The 24,477-nt window shown below is 35.0% G+C and overlaps 1 protein-coding gene across 1 annotated transcript in view; it reads left to right on the forward strand.

Moving 5' to 3' along the window:
* The window catches only part of LOC110093379 (probable cadmium/zinc-transporting ATPase HMA1, chloroplastic), a 29,237-nt gene extending 5,667 nt beyond the window's left edge, over positions 1-23,570 (forward strand). The window contains exons 6-14 of the mRNA XM_020818249.2: positions 2,061-2,173; positions 8,707-8,936; positions 10,182-10,287; positions 19,247-19,411; positions 20,680-20,896; positions 21,623-21,810; positions 21,897-21,983; positions 22,516-22,737; positions 23,366-23,570. Of these exons, the coding sequence (XP_020673908.1) occupies positions 2,061-2,173; positions 8,707-8,936; positions 10,182-10,287; positions 19,247-19,411; positions 20,680-20,896; positions 21,623-21,810; positions 21,897-21,983; positions 22,516-22,698 (1,289 nt within the window). The 3' untranslated portion in view covers positions 22,699-22,737; positions 23,366-23,570. The remainder of the gene's footprint in view (positions 1-2,060; positions 2,174-8,706; positions 8,937-10,181; positions 10,288-19,246; positions 19,412-20,679; positions 20,897-21,622; positions 21,811-21,896; positions 21,984-22,515; positions 22,738-23,365) is intronic.
* Positions 23,571-24,477: the final 907 nt, after the last annotated feature.

The raw sequence follows: 24,477 nt of genomic DNA on the forward strand, positions 1-24,477 counted from the left end.
GGCACAGAATAGTGTCGTCGGGCGCGGAGAAGCTCAAAGAGACACTTTCAAACTCTACGTGACAACAACGAAAAAATGGAGAAGAGGACGCGCACCGAATGCATGCAATTTGAAAATGAGAATTCTCATTTAAATGTATAATTTACAAGTAATTGCAATATACATTTATGAAAACAATTATAATAGATTTAAAATTAGTACCTAGTTGGTTTCATCCAAATTCCTTAAGCGAGACTCTCACATTTAAAAATCACTTCAGAGATATAATGACACAACTCCTAATAATAGCCAATGTTTTATTTTTTTTTTGCTTTATATTTGTTCAATTGTGAAAGATATTGAATTCAATAGGTGTGATTTTTTTCCTTAAGAGTAATCTCTTGAACTATTCCAAAATGGCTACAAGGATAAATTATTTAGAGCCTTATCCTCCCTGAATATGTACCCTGGATTGTCAATGAAAAATCACATATCCATTTTGATCTCCCTTTGGAAATTCTTTAAAAAATTATAAATTAAGAAGTCTAAGACTCAAGATTACATGAAAGTTGAGGGTGTCAGTGCTCTATCCTCGAGAGATACAACATCAATAATTCTGTTATCATTCCATCATTTGTCATTTTTCAAGGAAAGCCAATAGTTAGCTGCAAGATGCCCTTGATATTTAAGACTTACTGAAAGGAGCATGTGAAATATTCTCCTAATCCTCCAAATACATTGAAACATAAGCCTTCAATGAATTTAGGAATTTTTTTTTCCAACTTGTCATATTGTTTTATTAGGGTGTTTAGATGTTATACGAATAATAAATACATTCAAAATATTGTGGAAATTATAATACAGAATCTCTTCTCTGTTGAGATTAAACACCCAACAAAGTTTCAAGTTATTAATTTATTAGTATTGCACAATTCATGATGAAAATTTTACTTATAACTAAATTTCAATGCTTAGATTGAAGAGAGTTGGGGGCATAAACATTTTAGCTATTCTTTAACATTAATCTTACAATCCCATGAAAATTTGAAGTTTAGAAGGATGAAGTTTTAAATACGTCGTGCATTGTCATCACTATTAGAATTATTATATTTCTTTATTGTTGTTGTTCCATTCATTTGGTTGGTTCTTGGAGATAAGATAACTTAAAATTCTTGACAGCTTGTTACTCCTGCAGTTTGTGTTATTAGGAAATTTACGCATGGACAATTTATCTTGCAATTGCAGCTCTTCCTTTTATTTTATAAGCTTATGAGATTGTATACCATGATTTATATATGTTGAAACTTTGATCAATTGTCTCCAATTTATATAGCTTCATTTATTTCGGATACATTTTCTACTTTCCAAAATTCTCATGGACATTTCTCAATGCATAAAAAAGATCAAGTTTCTTACGGAAAAAATAAACATAGGAATAAAAAATGAGAGCAATGGCAGGAAAAGGATAAATCACAAAGAATAAAACAAGCTATTTATAAACATTTAGTAATCATATTACAGGCTTTATGGATCAGATTAAACAGAACAAGGAATATGAAGTCAAGGCAGCACAATTCTATATGCTGTTTAATATAGTACACATAGATTTTTTAAAAATATAATACTAATATATCTTTTTTCCTATTATATCCATCTTATCATTTAAAACTGAACTTGCTGTTGCGATTAATTATTTAATTAAAGTTGAATGGTTAATATTTTGTTTTAATTTTGATTAATATAATTTCGCTTGATTTCTTGATTCAATGAATGATATCAATGGTTTATGTATGGAGTGAATATTTAATGGCTACTTTTTTCTATTGTTTTTAGTCCAAGCAGATTAAATATTATAGATTGTTGCAATGCATCATAAAGGTTGTCATTCTTTTTCAACTTCGTTGCTCTCATTATTATGAAGCTATGGAATCTGTTTTGCCCAAATTAAAAGAAAATGATATTCCTCTTTTTTTGCTCAAAGAAAAACAAAGGGAGGGGGAAAATTAAAGTTTATGTTTTCGTGAATCTTGTCTGTCAGGTTTATTATTTACTTGCCTTTCTTTGATGCTGTGTAATCTTAGTTTGCAAAGGTTCAATTTACCGCGCCTTGGGGCTTATGGTAGCAGCATCTCCTTGTGCATTGGCCGTTGCTCCTTTGGCTTATGCTACTGCCATCAGTTCATGTGCAAGTAAGGTACTTGTTATTGGCTGCAATGGTTTTAGTATTTTATATTCTCTTATGCGCCACCATAATTATTAATTAAGTGAATGATTTTATAGCATTACTTTTCAGCATTAAGGTAACTGCTTTTTGTTATTCTTATTACTGTTAATTTTCTTCTCTTATACACCACCACAAGCCGAGATGCACACAACTAGGGTTCGTTGAGTGGAGCGTAAATAGATGCACACATTTGGGTCATTCTAATTCTGAACCTACAGGCACTTGAAGTAAAATGTTTGATATCAATTTGACACTAAACTATTTCGGATTCAGGGTTTCTAATAACTCTAGGATGATACAATAATTATTGATTGCACAGAGAAAATTATGATTCACTGATAAAAAACTATTAAGTATACAAAAACTACTATTTTTTCTGTGAACCAAAACAATATGAGAATTTAAATCAAATCTATAATTCTATGATTGATTAAGTTCGAAGAAATCAACAAAAGTTTAAACCACAAAAAATTGTGAGCTGATGAACTTTACACTCTAATTTAAATCCCAGCTGTATTAAATTTGATCAAAATTTGGAATAGCAAAGTTAACAATAAAATTTTTAAAGAGAAAAAAGATAAATGAAGGAGATCAACAAAGCGAAAGAAAATTAATGCCTTGCAGTGATGCAAAGAGATAGCTTCCTACAGAGATTTGTTTATTACACTTGCTCCACACTTAAAGGAATCCCACTTCCTGCCACCACACACACAATTGAAAATAGAAACAAAAGATTTCTCGCATCAAAAACTATCTCAATAAATATCTTAGGTGTTGGTATTTATAAACATTTAATTTCTTATTAGGCTTCCTCCTAATGGTTTAATTTAGTTCCCTTATTGCACTTGCTCAGCACTACCGTTGAATACCTGGTCCAAATCTCATTGAAAATTATGCAATGTTTTAGAATGGAACCCAAAAAACCTTCTAACAGAATGCCAATAACCTGCTACTGATCCCAATCTCAGGTTTAATGGCGCTACGGAACACTGCAACGGACCTACAACCACAGCATGAAAAAATCAGATAGAATGAAACACCAAAAGCCATCATAGCTATAAGAAAACTCCAACAATAGAACTATTTTAGAATACCCACACACCATGGAATCAACAATTCCAAAATCTAATTATAGGAATCAGCAATTCCAAAATGCAACCATTGGCCCCATTGGCCAACCACTCAATTCAAACCAAATGAGAAACCATTATAACCAAAGTGAATACATCTAGTTCGTATAAACGATCATCACTTAGATGTCCCAAATTAACTAAAATCATAAAGCAAAATAACTTTAAAAAAAAAACTTGTTTATATTATTTATTAGCATGGTGTTTTCAATGTGTAGACTTGTAGAACCCTATGTCCTCTTACTATGACTTTTTCCTATCTTGTCATCTTACTTTCTTTGAGATTGGGTCTTCCACTTGAGTTTAACATTCAGTGGGTTTTTATTGACCTCTTCCTCCTATGACTTCTATTTAGTGGCTTCTTTGTGCGATCTCCTCTATTATGTCTAGGTGGTTCTCTATTTAATTGATTTCTTATGGCTTTCTTCTGTTGACTGCTCTGAGCTATTGTTGCTTTATGTTCGACACCTTCTTTCTATTTAGTGTTCCTCCCACAACTTTCTATTTGTTGACCCCCGTCTAGTTGTGTGACAGTTTTAAGCACTCTTCTTTTTTGTTGTTCTCGTTCATTCAATATTTTCTTTTTGTGCCTATTTCTTTATCAGTTACTAAAGATTATTCTAGTAGGGATTTTTCTTTAGGTTAAATAAGAGGACATTTTATTTTGTTTTATGATTATAATAAAGGTTTGAGGCTCATGCAAAAAACTCAATTGTTGGATAAATTTTTTTGTTGGATCTGCTAATCCTTTTACGTATGAATTTATTTTCTTAATTAAGTGAAAGACTTGAAAAGTTCTAGGAGAGATCATCTCCTTGGACATGTGAGAGGCTTGCATTTTGTTCAATTCTTTCCCTTCTACTTTCTTCTTTTATGCTTTGTTATTGGTTTGAAAGAGTAATCAAGCTTAATCAATTTGATACAATCTGATTTTTAACAAGGTTACGAATTTCAAAATGTTTGCGTGGTTTTCTTGGTCCTGAATTTCCTAGCCTTTATTTTTAGTGGAACAACGTTTAAATTATTGTCTAAATTGAATTCAGTCATACTTTTGAATTTTCATTGAATGCATCAGATAATTATTTGAGATCAAAAGTTTGTTCTGTGAATTTTGTGTTTGTTGCATAATTTTTATCATCTTTTATTTATTACATATAAAAAACTTTAGATCTTAGATTATTTGTGTAGAATTACTTGAAAAAGCCTTCATATTTGTTGACCTTCACGTATATTCCACAATCAATTTAAGTGTGTGCGACAAGAATGACATTCAAAAGATACAATTCCATATGTAACAAGTTTAAAATGCCTTGACAGTGGGTAATTGACGTGACAGCGTGCGTAGCAAGTTCAAAATACCTCAACGATAGTTAAAATTACTCAAATGCCACCCATTTGAGAAACAGACTACACCTGTGTGCTCAAAACATCAAAAAGTACCAATGAAGGGCCTCCTGTGCTTGATTCGATCGAACATGATCGAAAATGTTGATATACATTCTCAATATTATGTGAAGTCATCCAAGCGTCATTTGTCACAAAATGATTGCGCTACACTTCCGGAACATCGATCTTAAATTGTCACCCATATTGCTGGGGTTGTTGTGCGAGCCAAAATGCAAAATTTGCCTGCCCATGTGAGGCAATGGCATGCAAATTGAGATGCACAATGGACAATAAATTGCGTGTGAAGCCAATTTACATTTATTTTGTCCTATTTCTTTTTTTACTGTTATTAATCTTTTTTTTAAAATTAAATATATAATGAATAAAAAAAAAATGAAATATTACCCATATTTCATCAAATCCCCAAAGTTTATCGAGCCCAGTAGCAGCGACCAACCTATTGTCTGATTCATGATAATAAAAAAATATTATGATCAACCTTATCTTGGCCAAGTCCCCACACTCTGGCCGGCCTCGCATCCCCCTTCTTCATTCATATGCTAAATGTTGCTGTATACCTCTCCTCTTTAACTTCAAATCCCTAATTTGCTCCTTTTGAATCTTAGAAATATGTACTCGTGCACCTTATTCTAACACGGCATGAAAAATTTGCAAAATAAGTATATGTTCGCATTGTTCTGAAGTGGTGAGGAAAGTCATGCTTTTGCTCATGCAGTTGATTAAAATCCTGCACCCTTTTTTAAGCATATTGGGGTAGAAGACCTTTGGCCATGGTATTGCTATACATTAACCATCTCACTTCTTTATAAGTGTGATAGGTAGGTCTAGCACTCCTTGTAGATGCCTCCTATACCAAGGAGACGTCGAAATCCCGTGTGAACATCGCTTAAACAGGGACCAATTGGATTAAAATACAATGAAATAAAAATTTAAATGCACATTGAGAATAAAAATAAAAAATGCTTAAATACAATATTTGTGTATTTGAATGGATATAATTGAACACAAGCAATGGACTTGTAATAAACACAAGTCATCGACGGGCAAGAATTTTATGGCTCCTAGTGAACTCACAAATTCTACAACTATGTAAAAATGAAAATTTTGCAAAGTAGAAAATTACAAAAAAAGATTTCTATTTACTTGTAATGCGATCAAATCTGTAATATAAATGGGCTAACGAACATAAAACGTATTTTAAACCTCAAAAACAAATCATTGCATGCATTTTTATTGATAAACACCCCTGCAAGCAATCAAATATGGATATCTTTAGAATTTTGTCTGCGTTAAAATATAGTTTTCTAAATTCAAGCGCACTTGCCTCAAGAAGTGTACTATTTCCTTAGGAAACGCATAGCAGCCTCGTGAAGCATATAACAACCCTAGGAAATGTGCTACTGCCTCGAGAATTGAGTCATTGTTTTGAAAAACATGCTACAAAATTAAAAATAATGTGGTTGTCTTAGAAAGGGTCTAGTTGTCCCATAAAGCATGTTATTATTTAAAAAATTTAAAAATTCAATCAATAATATATATTGAAAGGCATGCAAATACACTAGACAAATGCACTGAAAAGAGTGCAGATGCCTCGTGTGAGCATATTGAAAAGTACTCAAATACATTGAAAGCATACTAACACTTTATGCAAATGCATTGTGCAAGCGCATAAAAAACCATGAACTCTATTTAAATGTAAATTGAAGTCCTCGCATATAATCTGACAAATGTGCTAAACGTGCAAATACAAAGTTTGATAATGTTGCACGATTTAAAAGCAAGTTGCACAAATCATCTTTTCAAATTAAACACTCGCATGTACTCCAACCGATATATTAAATTCCTAAATATAGGGACTGAGATTTTTGTGCGGATTAAAATAAATGGGACCTTAAATTTCAAGTCTAATCCTCTTCCTTAGAAGGATTGGAGCTTCCTAGAATTGAATTAATGAATGAATATATGACTATGAAATTCATCAAGATATTTGGTTTTATATTTGTGTTAGGCCTTCATTGCCTTTACAAAAGAAATTCAGTGAAAAAATTCAAACTCTCAAGGTAACACTCGTATGAAAATTAATAAAGTCGATATTTGAGCTCTTTCCTTTGTTGAGAAGCAAGCAAACTTGATAAAGTTCATTTAATAATGTAAAATTATTTAAATCCTTGATGATGATCGTGTTGAAAAAAATATTGACCAGAGTGGTCTGTTTTTCAGTTCTCAAAATCAAAATTTCAAGTTGCGAATACAAATATTTTATGATACTTCAATGTCACCCCAATGATGGATGTTGTGAAGGTAAATCTCAACCAGAGAAGATCTTATATTTTGAAATACCTCTAAATTCCAAAATTAATTACTCAAGGCATTGATTCTTATAAAATTCAAATAATTCATTATTTAGGAAAAAAAAAAAATTCAAATGAAATATATCTCATAAAATTTAAATTTAAAATTCATTTGCCTTTCACAACTGTTTGTTGATGGTCTTAAAATTGAGAATAACATTTGGTCACAAACAGCTAATATCTTGTTAAGTGTATTGCTACAATTCATTCTCAAATAATCTGTTGTCATTAAGGGATGTGACCCATATCCTTTAACTAGTAATTTTATTTCCAGATGAAAATGGCTATGATTCGGTCCTTCTAATCTAATATTTTTTCACAAAAAGACGCCATTAAATTACGACCTTGAGTAGAGCCTGCATTTTCCCCCAATGCAAAAAAACTTTAATGAATCATAAAGTATACTTGATATGGTATAAAGTCTTTTGTTAATTAAGGTTGACTTAAATTTATTCCTCTTAGGCAAACATCCACCCATGATCTACAAGGTACCCTAGGGCGAAGCAACCTATGTCTATTGATCAGAATCCTTTGGTCAAGTTGGATCTACTTCCTTGTCTGATAAAGTAGACTAGGGATCATGACAACCCAGAACGACAGAATCATGATATCTTGATCCAATTCATTATCATTCCTTCATCATCATTTTAGGTATAGGATGATAAACATCCACCCATGATCTACAAGGTACCCTAGGGCGAAGCAACCTATGTCTATTGATCAGAATCTTTTGGTCAAGTTGGATCTACTTCCTTCTCTGATAAAGTAGACTAGGTATCATGACAACCCGGAACGATAGAATCATGATATCTTGATCCAATTCATTATCATTCCTTCATCATCATTTTAGGTATAAGATGATAAATTACAATCAGAATATTAACTTTGCTACTGGAATTATACGTTAGGTACTTTGTGTCTATCTAATGACTAGTTTTAACTGAAAGTTTTTTCTAAATCACTGAGAGAGGTAGTGAATCATAATTGCTTGTGCCTATGAGAAATTTGAACTAACATTTTAAAGTCTTCACAAAATGAGAGAGAATATTTTTGTAGTGTCTTATCTTAAATCTAATTTACTTTTTGAAAATTTGAACTAGAACGCTCGGTTAAAACTTTTTCAATGTAGAGAGGTTGGGGCGTAAATTTTCAAAGGCCACAATAGCATTACTGTGTGAAGGTTTTACTCAAATTATTCAATATCTATCAGTTTCCAAAATTAACGTATGTAGTGTCTGTGTAATTGCAATTTCATGTTGAAGACGACATATTTTTTTATGGCACCGAGTTCTTTGATCTTCGTGCTAAAGCTCATTCATATTTTTGTATGAGAATTCCTTTAAATGACTGAATCTGAATGTGCTACATTTGACTTTATATTGACACTCCCTCAATTGGTTCCTATATAATGAAGAATTTGCACGTTTCTTTCTAAGAAGCTGAACACAGTTTATAAATTTTCTTGCACCCTAGTTTGTTGTGTCTGAACTTAACCTAAGGTTCTTCTGGGGTGACCTGTTTAGTGGTTAGTGATTCGGTTCTATTTTTTTATATTTCAACAACGTCTGACTTTCTTATCTTTTAGTGCTGATTCTTGCATTATTTATCCTTGCAGGGTATTCTTCTCAAGGGAGGTCATGTGTTAGATGCAATTGCAGCTTGTCAAATTGTTGCATTTGATAAAACAGGGACCCTGACAACTGGAAAGCTTATGTGTAAGGCAATTGAGCCAATACATGGGCATTGGATTCAAGGTGATCCTTCTTGTTGCAGTCCCAATTGTGAAAATGAAGCTTTGGCTATAGCTGCAGCCATGGAAAAAGGGACTACACATCCTATTGGGAGGTAAAAAATACTAACTATATATGTTGATGTGTTTTGGTACAACCATGCCAATTAGCTAATGAATGGGAACGAATATCAATGCAATCCAAATTCCTTTGCTAATCAGAAGTTTTATGAACATGTCCGGTGTATCATTAATTTATGAGTCGGCAAGCAGTGGATGTGGAACTAAACTTATAGTTGATGCAGGCTCTCTGTGAAGAAAACCAATAAAAAATCTGATTTAAGGAAAAGATAGTCAGGATAATGAAAATGTGCATTCAGATTCAAGGCGCAGATGAATTTTTAGCTTGATGGGGTTCAAATACTTAAAAATATAGTAAACAAAATGAGTCTTACCTTAGTCTTTTTCAAAGTACAATATGCTTCAAAGATGAGAAAAGTAGACTGATATTTTCTGCAAATCATGGGCCACTTGAAATGTAGGATATTCCTTTTGTTTCAGTCAGCAATTTTCATCCACCTGTTGCTGTTGTGCACTTATCCCAGTTAAGAGATGGATCCTATGCATATTTTGTCTTGATGGTGTTCTTTGCTTACAGTTCTATGTGGTCAAAAGCACTAGTCCAATACTCCAATGCCAAAAACTAGGGAAATTATGTAAATGACATCCGGGATGTTGAAACTGCACTATCTCCAAAAATGAAAAAAAGGGTTCAACTACTGACTTTACGAGATAGGTAAATATCTGAGATTCTTTGTAATGACAAAAGGAAACCTGCATAAAGAAAAAAAAGAAAAAAGGTATTGTATATATAAAACAATATGGAGCATTGCTATAGCTAAGACCGATTAGTATGAGAATTGGGCTTGCGATTGATCATGTCATATGGCAGTTGGTTCTACGTTTCCATCGCACACCCTTCAACATTAACCCTGTTAACTTTTGCTTCTACTGCTGTTGTTGATAATGATAAATCTTATTTTCCTCTTTTTGCACTCAGCATGATTTTGTTATGTCTGCAATTTTATTCTATTGGTGTACTTCTCTCTACTAGTTTGATGGTTTTGCTGCTCTAGGTAGTGGAGAAGTTATGTTTGTGTCGGTCCAAAATTTATTGCTTCCATTATTTGTCTATTTTTTGAGGTGAAAACCCTGAATCTAGTGGCTCATTACTGTGCAATCCAATCTTGCTTATTATTAATAGTCATCACCGAGAGTTTATCAACATGCACCAGTTCAAAACACAAGCAACTTTTTAGTCGAAGATATTTTTGTTTACCCTTTTCCTATAAGCTATGCAGGGCAGTTGTGGACCACAGCCAAGGGAAAGAACTTCCAAATGTTTCTGTTCAAAGCTTTCAGAGTTTACCTGGTAGAGGTCTTTCAGCATCTTTGACCAGCATTAAGGTTGGGTCCTTAATTCACGTATCAATTTCTTAAAGCCTTGATGATTAATTATGCTTTACTTAAGTTACTATCCTTACTCCATTTCTATTATTGGTCTTTCTAGCATATAATAACTTATAATTTTCCATTATGTTTAAATCTTTCATTTATATTTAATTTGTGCTATAAACTTAAGTACATGTACTCCTTAGTAATATATATTAATTATCAACAAATGACCTTTTACCATCCAATGCTGGCAACAAGATACCATGAAGAAAATGCAGAATTGATGCCATGCCCCCTCCCCCACCATATTTTGATGTTTTTGATAAATCACTTATCACTAGAGGTGTTAGTGAGTCGAGAGCTCAAGCTCGACTCGTTAACGAGTTCGCGAGTCGAGCTTATCGTGCCACAAGTTTGAGCTCAAGCCCATACTTGAGCTCATATGTTTAATGAGCTCCAGCTCATCTTGGCTCGACTCGAAAGATCTTTAAGCAGCTCGATTAAATTAAAATATATTTAAAAACTACTTTAAATTAATATTATGTGACATATTTTAATATTTTAAATTAATTCTATTAAAAAAATGAATTGTTTAATTTAACATTAAGAAATCGAGCTAAAGAATCTAGTCAATCTTGAGCAATCGAGCCGAGCTCGAGCTTATAAATTTTTTAACGAGTCGAGCTTATAAATTTTTTAACGAATCGAGCTTGAGGTTAATAAATGAGCTTGAGCTCAATAAGAACTAAACAAGCTTGGTTTGATTAGTCAGATACTCGACTCAACTCAACTCTTTTACACCCCTAGTGATCGCCACTGTTTGGATGGCTTTTCCTAGTTTGCATTTATATTATTTTAATCAATCTACTGTATGCTTTTTGGGATATAGTTTGGTAAACATTTACAATTTGATGCTACCATTGCTCATCTTTCTATGTAGGCCATTAGTGGCCATGGCCCTAGTAAAAATGGACACAGCTTTGTTTCCAAAGGAGCTATGGATTAGCACTTCATCTTGTGGTTATTGGAAAAATGTTAAATTTGAAGGCATCCCCCATAATTGCTCCTTTTGCAAGAGCTTTGGCCGAAATTATTTTGATTGTTTCAATGCCCGTTTAGATTTAAGGAAATCAAAATTAGGGTTGAAGAGGTATACTCAACAAATCATTTCTTTTTCCACAATGCTTGCAACTCCTTGATCAGTTGAGTTTTGCATTAAGAGTCAGTGGCGAAATGATTTTTCTTTGGAAGCTGAAACTATTGTGCCTGCCCATGCTAGTCATACAGTTATGCTATCTGTATTACTTAAAAATAATATCTTTGATATTTGATATTCCTACTATGGAAGTTCCTCGTTTCCTTCCATTGGTGAAGATAGAGATAATCATGATTCACAGCATCCTTTTGATTTCGATGGGAGCATTTTGAGTGATGAAACGTTGGTGCATAGGATGTTTTAATTCTTATTCACCAGATAGGGCTTAAATTAAAAAAAAAAATCTATAATAGTGCTCCTATTTTCACCAGGCTTTAAGCTAAAGATACGGCAAGGCTGGACAAGGCAAGAAAAGAGGTTAAGGAATTAATACATTATATTAGGAGGAAATTAATCAGGAAATCCTTTCCTAATTGAATTATTTTCAAATTAAGGAATGAGATATATTAGGAAGGGAGCTTAATTAGGAAATCCATTCCTAATGAGTTCCTTTCCTAATTGAATTATTTTCAAATTAATGAGGGAGATATATTAGGAAGGGGGTTGCTTTAAGAGGGAGGTATGAAGCCTATTTAAGTCCATAGTAGGGTTTATTTTATTCTTATGCAGAGTTTTGTATTGAGGGTTGTAGTTTTTTTTGTGTGAGGGATCCTAGTGGTATCTAGGATTTGGGAGAGAAGGTCCTCCTCTCGAGAGAGGATCATTGTATCTTGCTTTTTTATTTGATTTTCTAGCAATAAAAAAATCTGTTTTGGGCTGAATTTCTCTTATTTGTTGGCTATTTTTGATACTAAGGCGTATCAAATTGGTATCAGAGCACGTTCCTGGACCAAAATCCAAAATTTTGTTGTTGATTTCTGCTGTGATCTTCCTTATCATCCGTTGATTTATGCTGTTTGGAGGGCATAACCGCGTCAAAGTTGCTGTTTTTTGCTGAGAAGACCTTGATTTGGGCACCAATGGATAGAAAAAGAGTTGAAGCCTTGGAAGATTAGTTGAATGAGGAAGTAGAGCAACTATGAGCGGAAGTGAGATTAATAAATGAACGTAATTCAGCGATCGAATGAAGGTTTGGGAACATGGAGGAAATGATGAAGCGGGTGTTGGAGCTTCAGACTAAAAAGGTTCCGCCGGGAGCAAGAAGAAAACAAGAAGATGACATGCCGAGGGAAGACAGGGAGGTGGAAATTTTAGGGAGGAGGAAACACCCCACTTGGAGCCTATTCCGAGAAGGGGGGTGGATAGGGAGCATGTAGGAAGGAGGGAATGGGAAGAAGAGGTTAGGCGGGCTGGATTTGGAGGAAGAAGGGGACATAAATGGAGAAGGGAAGATGGGGAACCGTGGAGGGACCATCATGCTCGCGCCATGGGAGGTATGGGCGGCAGAAGGGGACATTGGGGTGGGGGGATCAAAAGATTAGGATGCTGAAAATGACTATATTTGAAGGAGATGACGTACATGTGTGGATATATAAGGTGGAGAGATATTTTACAGTAAACAAGTTAACAGAAGATGAGAGATTGATGGTTGCCCCCTATGTCTGGAAGGAAAGACACTATCATGGTACCAATAGCAAGAGGCGAGGTGCCCAATCCGTTCATGGGTTGAGTTCATGGAATGCTTGTTGGAGGGCTTTGAAGTCCAGCAGGATGGGGATTACTATGAGAAATTCTTTGCCTTCACACAGGAGGCACTGTGATGGAGTATCAGAAAAGATTTGAGCTTCTGTCAGGACGTGTAGGGAGGTTATCAGAGACAATATTAGAGAGCAATTTCATGAAAGACCTCAAACCAGACTTGAGGGCAGTAGTACGAGTGGCAAGACCCCGTGATGATTGGCACATGAAAAGTAGAGAGGAGCAGAGGGATATGTCAAGGTTTGGTGGTAGAGATCTGTAAGGGATTCACATCAGAGAGGATTTCCTTCCATTGGAGTTAGGAAGTACTGACTTGATCTTGGGCATGAAATTGTTACAAACTTTGGGGGAGATCAAGTTGAACTGGAAGGTTTTGGCTATGGAGATTCAGGTGGAGGGGAGAACGGTGGTAATTAAGGGAGACTCCAACTTATTAAAGGCGATGGTTTGTTGAAAACCATATTTTGTTCCCTTCAAGGGGAAGGAGGGGCATTCTTGGTGGAGCTCCAGAGTCTGGAGGAGGAGAGCTAGAGGGTGAAGAGGGCATTCTCGACATTGTCCAACCCTTGCTCTAGTAGTTTAGGAGGTATTCTAGCTATTTTTGGGATTGCCACCCCCACGGGAGCATTAGCACTCTATTGTTCTGAAGGAGGGAGTTTTCCCCATTAATGTTCGGCCCTATTGATACCCCCGGATCCAAAAAGATGAGATTGTGAACCTGATTCTGGAGATGCTTGGAGCTGAAATCATCAGGCCTAGTGTGAGTCCCTTCTCAAGTCTTGTATTATTGGTGATGAGGAAGGTGGGAGTTGGAGGTTCTGCGTAGATTATTGTGCTTTAAATAAAGAAACAGTACCATACAATTTTCCTATACCTATCATCGATGAGCTATTAGATGAGTTGCATGGATCTGCAATATTTTCCAAGATTGACTTGAAATTTGGATATCAACATATTAGAATGCGACTAGGAGATATCCACAAGATAGCTTTTCGGACCCTCGAAGGGTATTATGAGTTTTTGGTGATTTGGCCTTACTAACGCACCGGCTACCTTCTAGTCCTTGATGAACAGGATATTCCAACCCTACTTACGAAGGGTTGTGTTGGTTTTTTTTTTTTTGATGATATATTGGTTTATAGCAGATCTGAAGGGGAGCATTTGGAGCATCTAGGAGTTGTGTTGTAGACCTTAAGGGAACACTCCTTATATGCCTATAAGAAGAAATGTTTGTTTTCCCAACCCAAAGTGGAGTACTTGGGGCATGTGATATCTCATGAGGGAGTTGTAGTGGAATAGAGTAAGATTGAGGCCATGCTCAGTTGGCCCATACCAAAAAATCTGAAGGAATTGAGAGGATTCTTGGGACTCACCAGTTACTATCAAAAATTTGTGAAGGGATATTGATCAATAGCAGGGCCATTGACAAAACATCTCAAGAAGGACAACTTCAAGTGGGGAGAATCGGCCACCCAGGATTTTGAGGAGTTGAAGAAGGCTATGACAAGTGTGTCAGTCTTAGCTCGTCTGGATTTTAGCCAACCTTTTATTGTGATGACTGACCCCTCGAGTTTTTGGCTAGGACTTATGCAGAACCAGAGGCCAATGACCTATTTCAGTCAGGTGTTTATGGCCCGAGTCATGCTCAAATCAGTCTACAAGGAGTTGATGGCGATTGTGCTGGTCATTCAGAAATGTGACTGTATCTCCTTGGAAGACATTTCATCGTTAGAATGAACCAGAGAAGTTTGAAGTGTTTGTTGGAGCAAAGAATGGCCACTGAGGAGCATCAGTGGTGGCTTTCCAAGTTATTGGGTTATGACTTTGAAATCTAATACCGACCTGGAGTGGAAAACAAAGCAGCAGATAAGTTATCCAGTGCATGGGGGAAACCCTAGATGATGGCATAGTTTGCGCCTTTGATGGTTGACTGGGAAGCATTGAGAAGAGAGCGAACAAGTTTTAGGCTTGAAGAAAATTAGGGATGAGCTGACAAGAAATAAGGATAGCCATCCAAAATACTCAGTAGTGGGTTAGAAGTTGCTTCGTGAGGGGCGCTTTGTGCTTCCAAAGACCTCTTCTTGCATTCCCTGCTCACTACAGAAGTTCCATAGGACGGCTATGGGGGGACATGCAGGGGCCCAAAAGACATACTGTCGGCTGTCTGTAGAGTTGTATTGAGAGGGTATGAAGAAGGATGTCGAGAAAATGGTGGCTAGCTGTGACATATGCCAAAGGCACAAGTATTTAGCAATGTCTCCAGGAGGGATCCTACAACTGTTAGCTCTGCCATAAAAGATGTGAGAGGAGGTGACCATGGATTTGATTGAAGGGCTTCCCAACTCAGAAGGATACACTACAATTATGGTGGTAGTGGATCGACTGAGTAAGTATGCCCATTTTATTCCCCTTCGCCACATGTATACTGCAGTATCAATAGCGACTATTTTCATGAGGGAGGTGGTGAGATTACATGGGATCTCGGAATTGATCGTTTTGGATTGAGATAGGATCTTTCCAAGCCAGTTCTGGAAGGATTTGTTCAAGATGCAGGGGATCGTTCTGAAAAGAAGCAATGCTTATCGTCCTCAGACTAACGGGCAGACAGATGTGGTCAATCGTAGTGTTGAAACTTATCTATGGTGCTTTATATCAGATGCACCCAAGATGTGGGCAAAATGGTTGGCACGGACAGAATATTGGTATAACACTTTCTATCATTTAGCAGCTCAAAACACATCATTCAAAGTGTTATAAGGAAAAGATTCGCCGCACTAGATCTATTATGGACATGTTAGCACACCAGTGGCTTCAGTAGAGCAGTATTTGGAGGACAGAGATATAATATTGGTAGAACTGAATGGGCATTTGTTGAGATCCCAACAAATTATGAAAAGAAAAGCAGATGCACTAAGGGGGACATTCCGTTCAAAGTGGGGGATAGGGTTTATTTGAAGCTCCGCCCCTACAGACAAATCTTTGGCACAAAGACATAATGATAAGTTATCACCCAGATATTTTGGTCATTATGAGATAGTGGAGTGCATCGGGGCTTATCGCTATAGTTACCGCCATCGTCAGCCATCCACCTCATGTGTCCCAATTGCGGTGGGCCATAAAAGAGCATATTCAATCTTCTTTACTTTCTTCGACCTTGGCGGACGACATGGAGGTGTTGTTGGACCATTAGAAGTCAAAAGAGTGCGCCAGGGAGTAACACGAAGAAAAGAGGTGCTGATTAGGTGGAAAGACCTACAAGAGCATGAGGCAACGTGGGAAGATTACCATATTATTTAGCGGCAGTTCCTTGTATTTCACCTTGAGGACAAGGTGGAACTTTTGGGTGGGAGTATTGATATGGCAGGCTGGACAAGGCAAGAAAGGAGGTTAAGGGGGTGGAGCCCAACAAAGAATTAATACATAATATTAGGAGGAAATTAATTAGGAATGTAAGAACCAATCAGGTATGTGTTTATTTTAAATTCAATAGAATATTGCTCTTAAATTAATATTAACAGTTAATCTTTGTTAATATTCAATAGTCTAAAATTTTAAACTAATGCTAATTAGAAAATAATCCTAATATATGAATTAAATATAAATTCCGTTTACACTCAACCAACCAAAAGCATGCATCGGTTGGCTCTTCACATTAATTGGAAAATGAAGTGGGATGGCAGTTGCATTGGGCCCCACTTCCAATTATTTATTGTATACAAACTGACTGAATGGATAAGATTACACTGAACAGTTAATAGAAGAAGTTTCGGACAGTGCAAAGAAAAGAATTCGGCTACAGTGCTTTGGAGAAGTAATAACATAGAGCAGTAGAGCAGAAATTCACTGAATAATCGCAATCCAATAATTCTTTTCTCTGTTTTGATATTCATAAAAGCCAACTGAGTTCTTTCTCTGTTTAGCCGCTAGCCAATTGCTGTAAGAAATCGGCAAAGTGCTTGCATTCACTGTAGCTTTATTCGGTACATCGCTTGAAGAGGTTTTTGGGTTACCGTAGACAGGGGCTTTCAGCACAATGTTTTAAACACTATAGACAGCATCAGAAATTTGTTGGAAGAAGAGCCGCACTGTTGTGAATAGTTGTTCGACACGTTATTGTAAAGAAATTTGTGAAACAAAAATTAAAAAAGGAAGAAGTGTTGGATGCAATCAGAAGATCCAATAATAAGTACAGATTTGAGATTTTAGAAGAAAGAAGAAGATTCATTTGGTTATATGCAGAGGAGAGGTCATGATGAGGTAACTTCTAAGTGTCGAAGGATACGAAGTAGAGAATTAGAGGAGACGACTTGGCAAGGAGGTAAGTAATGCAATTATATTTCAAAGATGATGTCTTTCATTTATAAGTATGGAAGTTAATTTGGAATACATTAGAGTAAATGGTATTAACTTTTGCTTAATGTATAGAAAGGTTTTTATATCCAAGTTTTCAGGTTTAAAATAATGATTAACATGTTCATCTAAAGGTTTTTGTAATTGATGATGTTTTAGAAAGATGCCAATTCAATTATATATTGTATGCATATATACTTTGTATACAAATGACAACAGAATTATCTGTATGCAAGCATGTAAAAAGTATGAAATCTGAAAATATAATGTGTATGTATTGAATATCAATTTAAATTAAAATCTAGCTATATATGATGTATGACTTACAAGTGTATTTGGGAAAAAAAGGTTCTCAAACATGATATTACATTGTAAGTGGAGCAAAAGGGATTCCAAAGAAATGAGACATGCATAGCAAGTGGGGCAAAAGGGACCCCTAAAGAGGCAAAAGGGACCAAAAGGGACCTATATGTAATTCAATGGCGATAATAACAGGTTTATTTGGGCTCCATTGAATATATTTATGAAAGAGTAGTCAAATCTTTTAATGAGTACAATTGATATTTAGTATGAATTAAGAGAAAGTAAAGGTTAATGTTAAATAAAATTTTATGAAATTTTCTTAATTAGTTTAACTTTTATTTATGTTTTTAATGTTTTAAATTTTATAATAATACAAGTTAAATGCTATTTAAAGTTGCATCACTTATTGAGCCTCATAGTTCACCAGTATATTTCTTACTGACTGTTGTTACAGGAAAGGAAAAATATCAAATAAAACTAAATGTAAGTACTTCAATTTTATATGCTAGTTTTAAATCTGTTTATAAGACTAAATTTAAGATATGTGAACCTTTCAATAAAATATTTATTTGGTTTTCCCTTAGTGACTTTGTAGCTATGTTTTTGTTGAAATTTTAAATTATTAGTTGCTTCCGTTTGATGAGATGAATGAGAACTATTGGATGTTTTTTTTTTAAATCATCAAATGTTCAAAAGTATCGTTTGATTAAATGATTAAAGAGTTGTCTTATGTTTGTAATACTTCAGTACTGTTAAGGGGTACTGTGGGATGTTACAATGAAAACCTTTCCTAATGAGATAATTTCCTGTTTGAATTATTTTCAAATTAAAGAGGGAGATATATTAGGAAGGAGACTGAATTAGGAAATCCTTTCCTAATGAGATCCTTTCCTAACTGAATTAATTTCAAATTAATTAGGGAGATATATTAGGAAGGGGGCTGATTTAGAAGGGATTCTTATGAAGAATTTTGTCTTGAGAGCTATAGTTTTCTTTGTGTAAGGGATCTTAGCGACATCTAGGATTTTGGGAGAGAAGGTCCTACTCTTGAAAGAGGATCATTGTATCTTGCTTTTGTTATTTGATTTCCTAGCAATAACAAAAACTGTCTTGTGCTGAATTTCTCTTGTTTGTTGGCTATTTTTGATACCAAGGCGTATCAGCTAAGCAATCCAATTGAGTAGTTTTTAGATTAGATGGCTGCTTGTGCTCTATACTATATTTATTTTGTCTTTTTTTTGCTCTTACAAGTTTTGTTAATTGTCCTTTTGTACACTTATATCATTATCTGTTTATAAAATTGTGTTTAAAAAAAATATCATGGGAAAAATGGTGAGAGATTGCTGAAAAGGTTTAAATACATACAGAAGTTGAATCGTAACAGCTTGAATTGATTCATATTCATTGTCAGCATTCACTATGTGATGTTGATTATAATTTTTTGATGTACTTTTTTTGCTGTAGTCAGGAAATGGAACCTATCAGCTTTTAAATGCTTCACTTGGTTCTGTGGAATACATTGCCTCATTAGGTAAATCTGTCAATGAATCTGATAAGATTAAGGAGGCTGTGAAGACATCTGCTTATGGAAGCAACTTTGTTCAAGCTGCACTTTCAGTTAATAAGAAGGTACAGTGCATCACTTCCTGAACTTGCAATAATCTCGGTATCTTGGATATAACCGTGGCTTCTTTGGATGATACGAGCTTGAGATATTTCTGCTAGCATTATGCTATACCATTTCCTACTCATGTAATGAATAACCATTTTTAATTAGAGCTCTACCCTTCAAAGTTCTATATGATCATTAATATAATTCTATGTGGGCACAGTTTGACCTTGTATATTTTGGTGCATTTTTTATAAGGTTTTCTGTGGGCTGGGCTCTGCTATATATGAAATACAAAGTTTTCCTCATTGTTCCAATGCAAAAGAAAACTACATATTCTTTGCTTGGTTCAGAATACTTTACCTTCAATTTCTATTTTGACTTTTTGTTGGCCCTGAAATTTTATGCTTTGTATTTTCAAGCTCTTACGCATTAATAAGAGTACTCGTTTTAGTATCTCGGGTCTATTGTTTAAAGTGATGGTGAAATAGATATCTCGGGCCTATTGTTAGTATAACTCAAGTTGGATGGTTGAAGTAGAGGAATGCATATGGCCTGTTGTGTAACAGAAACGCACACTTCCAATTTAAGGGAAAATTTTATAACATGGTGGTGAGATATGCAATGCTTTATGACGAAGAATGTTGACCATTAAAAGAGAAGCATAAAATTAAGTTAAGTATCGCAGCGATGATGATGCTCAAGGGGAAGATTGGCTTCGCTCTTAGAGACAAAATACGAAACGAGTATATACGTAAAAAGGTTGGAGTAACTACAGTGGCATATAAGATTAGAGAGAGCTACCTTAGATGATTTGGACACATATCGGCCTTCTGATGACTCAGTTAAGAGAGTAGATGTATTAAATTTGGTCTATGTTAAGAAAGATGGAGGTAAGCTTAAAAAGACTTAGTTGGAAAATATTAGAAATGACCTTGTTTTATTAGATTTAAATGAGAATTTGACTCTTAACAGGACACTAGAGAAAAAAAGATTCATCTAGCCGACCCCACGTTGTGGGTTAAAGGCTTGTTGTTGTTGTTGTTGTTGTTGTTGTATTTTCATGTTTTTGCGCTGGGCCACGGATTGATATTTCATTTCGTTTCCTTTAGGTTAAATGATAAATGTACTGTTGATTACTTGATTTTAGTGGTGGAAGTTTAATTTGGTTGTGCTTTTTTTCATAAGATTTTCTAATGCCATTTGTATTATTGCAAACTTTGCCATCTAAAAAATATGTTTATGATTGTTTAGTTCCATGATAATTTATGAAGTAAGAAAATTTCAGGTGACTCTCTTCCACTTTGAGGATGAGCCACGGCCTTGCGTTCCTGATGTAATTTCTACACTAAGAGACAAAGGAAAGCTTCGATTAATAATGCTGACGGGTGATCATGAGTCAAGTGCATGGAGAGTTGCCAAAGCTGTCGGTATCAAAGAAGTTTATAGCAGTCTGAAGCCTGAGGATAAGCTCAATCATGTCAAGAAATCATCAAGAGACGCAGGCAATTTTTTACTTTCCAGATTAAATGGGATAAAATATATTTACTCCCTTTAAGATTCATTGACTGTAATTTTCCCTCAATAGTTCTCTTCTATAAGCATTTGCAAAGTGCGCAACTTATTGTTGGACTTATCTTAATCCCACAAATGCAGCCCGTTATTGGATATTGTTTGGGTGCAATGCACCAAGTATGTATGCTAGGATGCATTTCTTTCCTTGTTTCGTATGCTTTGCAATTATGTTATTTACTACATAACGCACACTTCACGTTTTGATCACATAGATTATTATGTTTGATTGACTCTCAGCTAGCATCCCACCATTATGGGAGCTATTATTATGTGCGGACACCGGACCGTTCTCCTGTCCGGTTACGCGCTCGGTACCGAGCGGTACGAGCGCGGTATATTTTTGAGGTGACGTTGCGTGTTTTTATTGGTCTACGAATGCTCCAGACTCCGCACAGAATAAAAATTCCCATTATGAACAGTAGGTTAGATGCACGTTTCAAGTTCATGTAAAATTTCACAATGATGTAAAATTTCTTAAACAAAAACAGCTCTTAATAAATTTTCCTGATTAATCAATTTTAATTTCTTTGTTTATTAACTTCTTCCATTAATTTTATGTTTAGACCATCCTATTGCTTGTATTTACTCCTACAAGTTCTTATTTGAGTTTCACAGTTCTATCTTTTTCGAGTATTCTAAACATTTTGTGGTTCTAGGTGGCGGTTTGATAATGGTTGGTGATGGTATAAATGATGCCCCTGCTCTTGCTGCTGCAACAGTAGGTATTGTGTTGGCTCAGCGTGCTAGTGCAACAGCCATAGCTGTAGCAGATGTGCTGTTGTTACAGGACAATATTTCTTGTGTTCCTTTTTGTATTGCTAAAGCTCGTCAAACAACTATGCTGGTGATTCTTTTAGTTTTATTTTTCCTTTTCAGTATTTTTGGTATCACTAAGCAATTCTCTGATTTGCTTATTCTTCCCCCTTGCAGGTCAAGCAAAGTGTGACGCTAGCCTTGTCATGTATTATATTAGTTTCTTTGCAATCTGTATTAGGTTTTCTTCCTCTATGGCTAACGGTATGCTTTCATTGACAAAATGTTTCCATATCCACTCGTATTATGGCTTTCATCAAAACTTTTTTTATTGATGAAAATGGTTTCTAATTAGCAAATTTCATACTCTGACCACTGCTTTATTACACAAGAGAGAGTTATTAGAGGTCATTGTACACATAAGGTAGCCATTTTGTCATGTTAAAAATCAAATTCTCATTTAAATCTAATAAAGAAAGATCATTTCTAATATTTTCTAACTGTCTTTCTTAACATAAGTCAAATCTAATACCTCAATTTTCCTAACCGGGTCATCGAAAGGCCTATGTTTAATATGACCAAACCATCTAAGACGACTCTCTCTAAACTTATCTTCCACTGGAGCTACTTCAGGACATAATGGCATCACATAATTTCTTTGATTCCATCTCACGTTTTTATTGTAGAAAATAAGTTCCTCACAAATTATATATTGTATATTCTACTACTTTTTAAACTATTCATGATTTATATCATACTTGTAACCAGTTACTGCTTCATACTATTTGTCCTACAGGTTCTCTTGCATGAAGGAGGTACTCTTCTTGTATGTCTCAACTCCATTCGCGCACTGAATGAACCCACCTGGTCATGGCGAGAAGATCTGCAGAGCTTTTTTGTCAGCTTTAGATCCATAATCACAGCACTTACCGAGAAGATCACTAGTTTTGGTGGCAATATCCAACCTGCTCCTTTATAAAATATGCTGCACTGCTCTCACCTTCAGCACCTCCCAGAGGTAGAACTGATTATTTTTTCACTTTCGTTATTTTCCTCTCATATTAATTTTGCTGCTTAGGGTATCTCCAACCGAAAATATTATTTTTCACTCCAAAATTCCGTGAAACTAAAAAATGCCGTGATTCATCTGCAATCGAACGTCATTTTACCTCGTAACGGTCGTTCGCGCGTTTCTTCGGCAAGTTCGGTAGACCAAAAAATGGCTAAGATGAACAGTGCAACTCCAATATTGGTGTCACACTGTTCATCCGCGATGAAATGGCGTAAGAATTGCCGCTCGGTTGGAGCGACCGAAGAACGACAAACAGTTGTTTGCCGTTCCATTGGAGATGCTCTTAGTTAGTGGCTCATGGCCAGTGAATTGGTTTTATCACAACTTAGACTTCGTTTGGGACAACTTTTTGGTTGCTTTCTAAAACAGCTTTTTAGTACAAAAATTTCTCAAATTAAAAAATTTTATACTAGAAAGCCGTTTGAGGAAGCAGTACGAAAGCTGTCCCAAACGAAGACTCAGGTTTCGTTTGGGACGGCATTTTTCTTACAAAAATCTGGTCTAAAGCTGTCCCAGACGGAGCCTTGGAGTTATTTTTCTGCTTAATTTTAAGAGATTCTTTGTTAATTGCCAGTCTCCTGGTACATTGGAAGGCTTGTTGCTCGCTGATTGTGGTGGTCTGCATAAATGTGTTTCCAGTGCATAGCTTCTATCCCAGTACAGTATGTTTCTCACCAGAGACCTGTATATATGAGTCATTAATATGCCTATGTAATATTTATACAACTCATTACTAATAATTTGACACATCAACACTTTATTTTATATTTTTTTAGCCATTTTTATTTTTTATGAAAAATTTTATTATTTTTTAAAATGTTCGAAAGCATCCTGGTCATTGTTATAATAATAAAAGCAAAATTAAGATTTATTGGATATCAAAAATATGTTTTTATTAAAATAAAAAGTTAGAAAATAAAGTAAAAATATATCAAGTAGCCTCTAAATTATTTTAGAGTAAGCGCTCCACTCTTCATTGTTACATGTTAACACTAAGAAGCTGGCTGGGTAGAATACACATTAGTGATTTATTTAAGACAAATATTTTTATACAAATAGCTTAATTAATTAAATATATTTCTTCGAGCCCAACTAGCTTGAATAATTTTTTTGAATTTAGCTCCAAAAATATCAATAGAATAAAATAATTAAAATTTATACTAAGTTGATGATTTAATATTTATATTGAATCAATTATTAAGGCTCATTTGGGATAATTTACGTAGTATTTTTTATTAATAAAATTTTTTTTTGAAATATAAATTTTTATTAAAAAAGATTATTTTAAAAAGCAACAAAAAAAGTTATTCCAAATAAAATATATATTATAACAATTCCTATTACTTCTAAAAAAACAATAGATAGCTACATTGGTCTACTTGAAGCATTGCTTGATTTGAACTTGTTCTTTCTCTGGATCAATGGATCTTGCTAGGAAATTTTATGGCCAGGAAGTCACGAGGATGAAGAAATCAGGAGAGATCTTGAAGAACTCGTGCTTTCTTTGATTAATTATTCTGTGCGGATGTCAAATGCCGTACAGAGATCAATCAAAATACGTCATGTCTCTCGTGCGCTTGGTGTCATGGCTTGGTATTGCTCGGCATCACGGCTCGATACCGTTGATGTGGCACATTCTGGTTGGTATCTGGATGATATTCTGCATCCGATCTCTGCACAGAATAA

The sequence above is a fragment of the Dendrobium catenatum genome, unplaced genomic scaffold (assembly GCF_001605985.2).
Source record: "Dendrobium catenatum unplaced genomic scaffold, ASM160598v2 fragScaff_scaffold_384, whole genome shotgun sequence".
NCBI lineage: Eukaryota > Viridiplantae > Streptophyta > Magnoliopsida > Asparagales > Orchidaceae > Dendrobium > Dendrobium catenatum.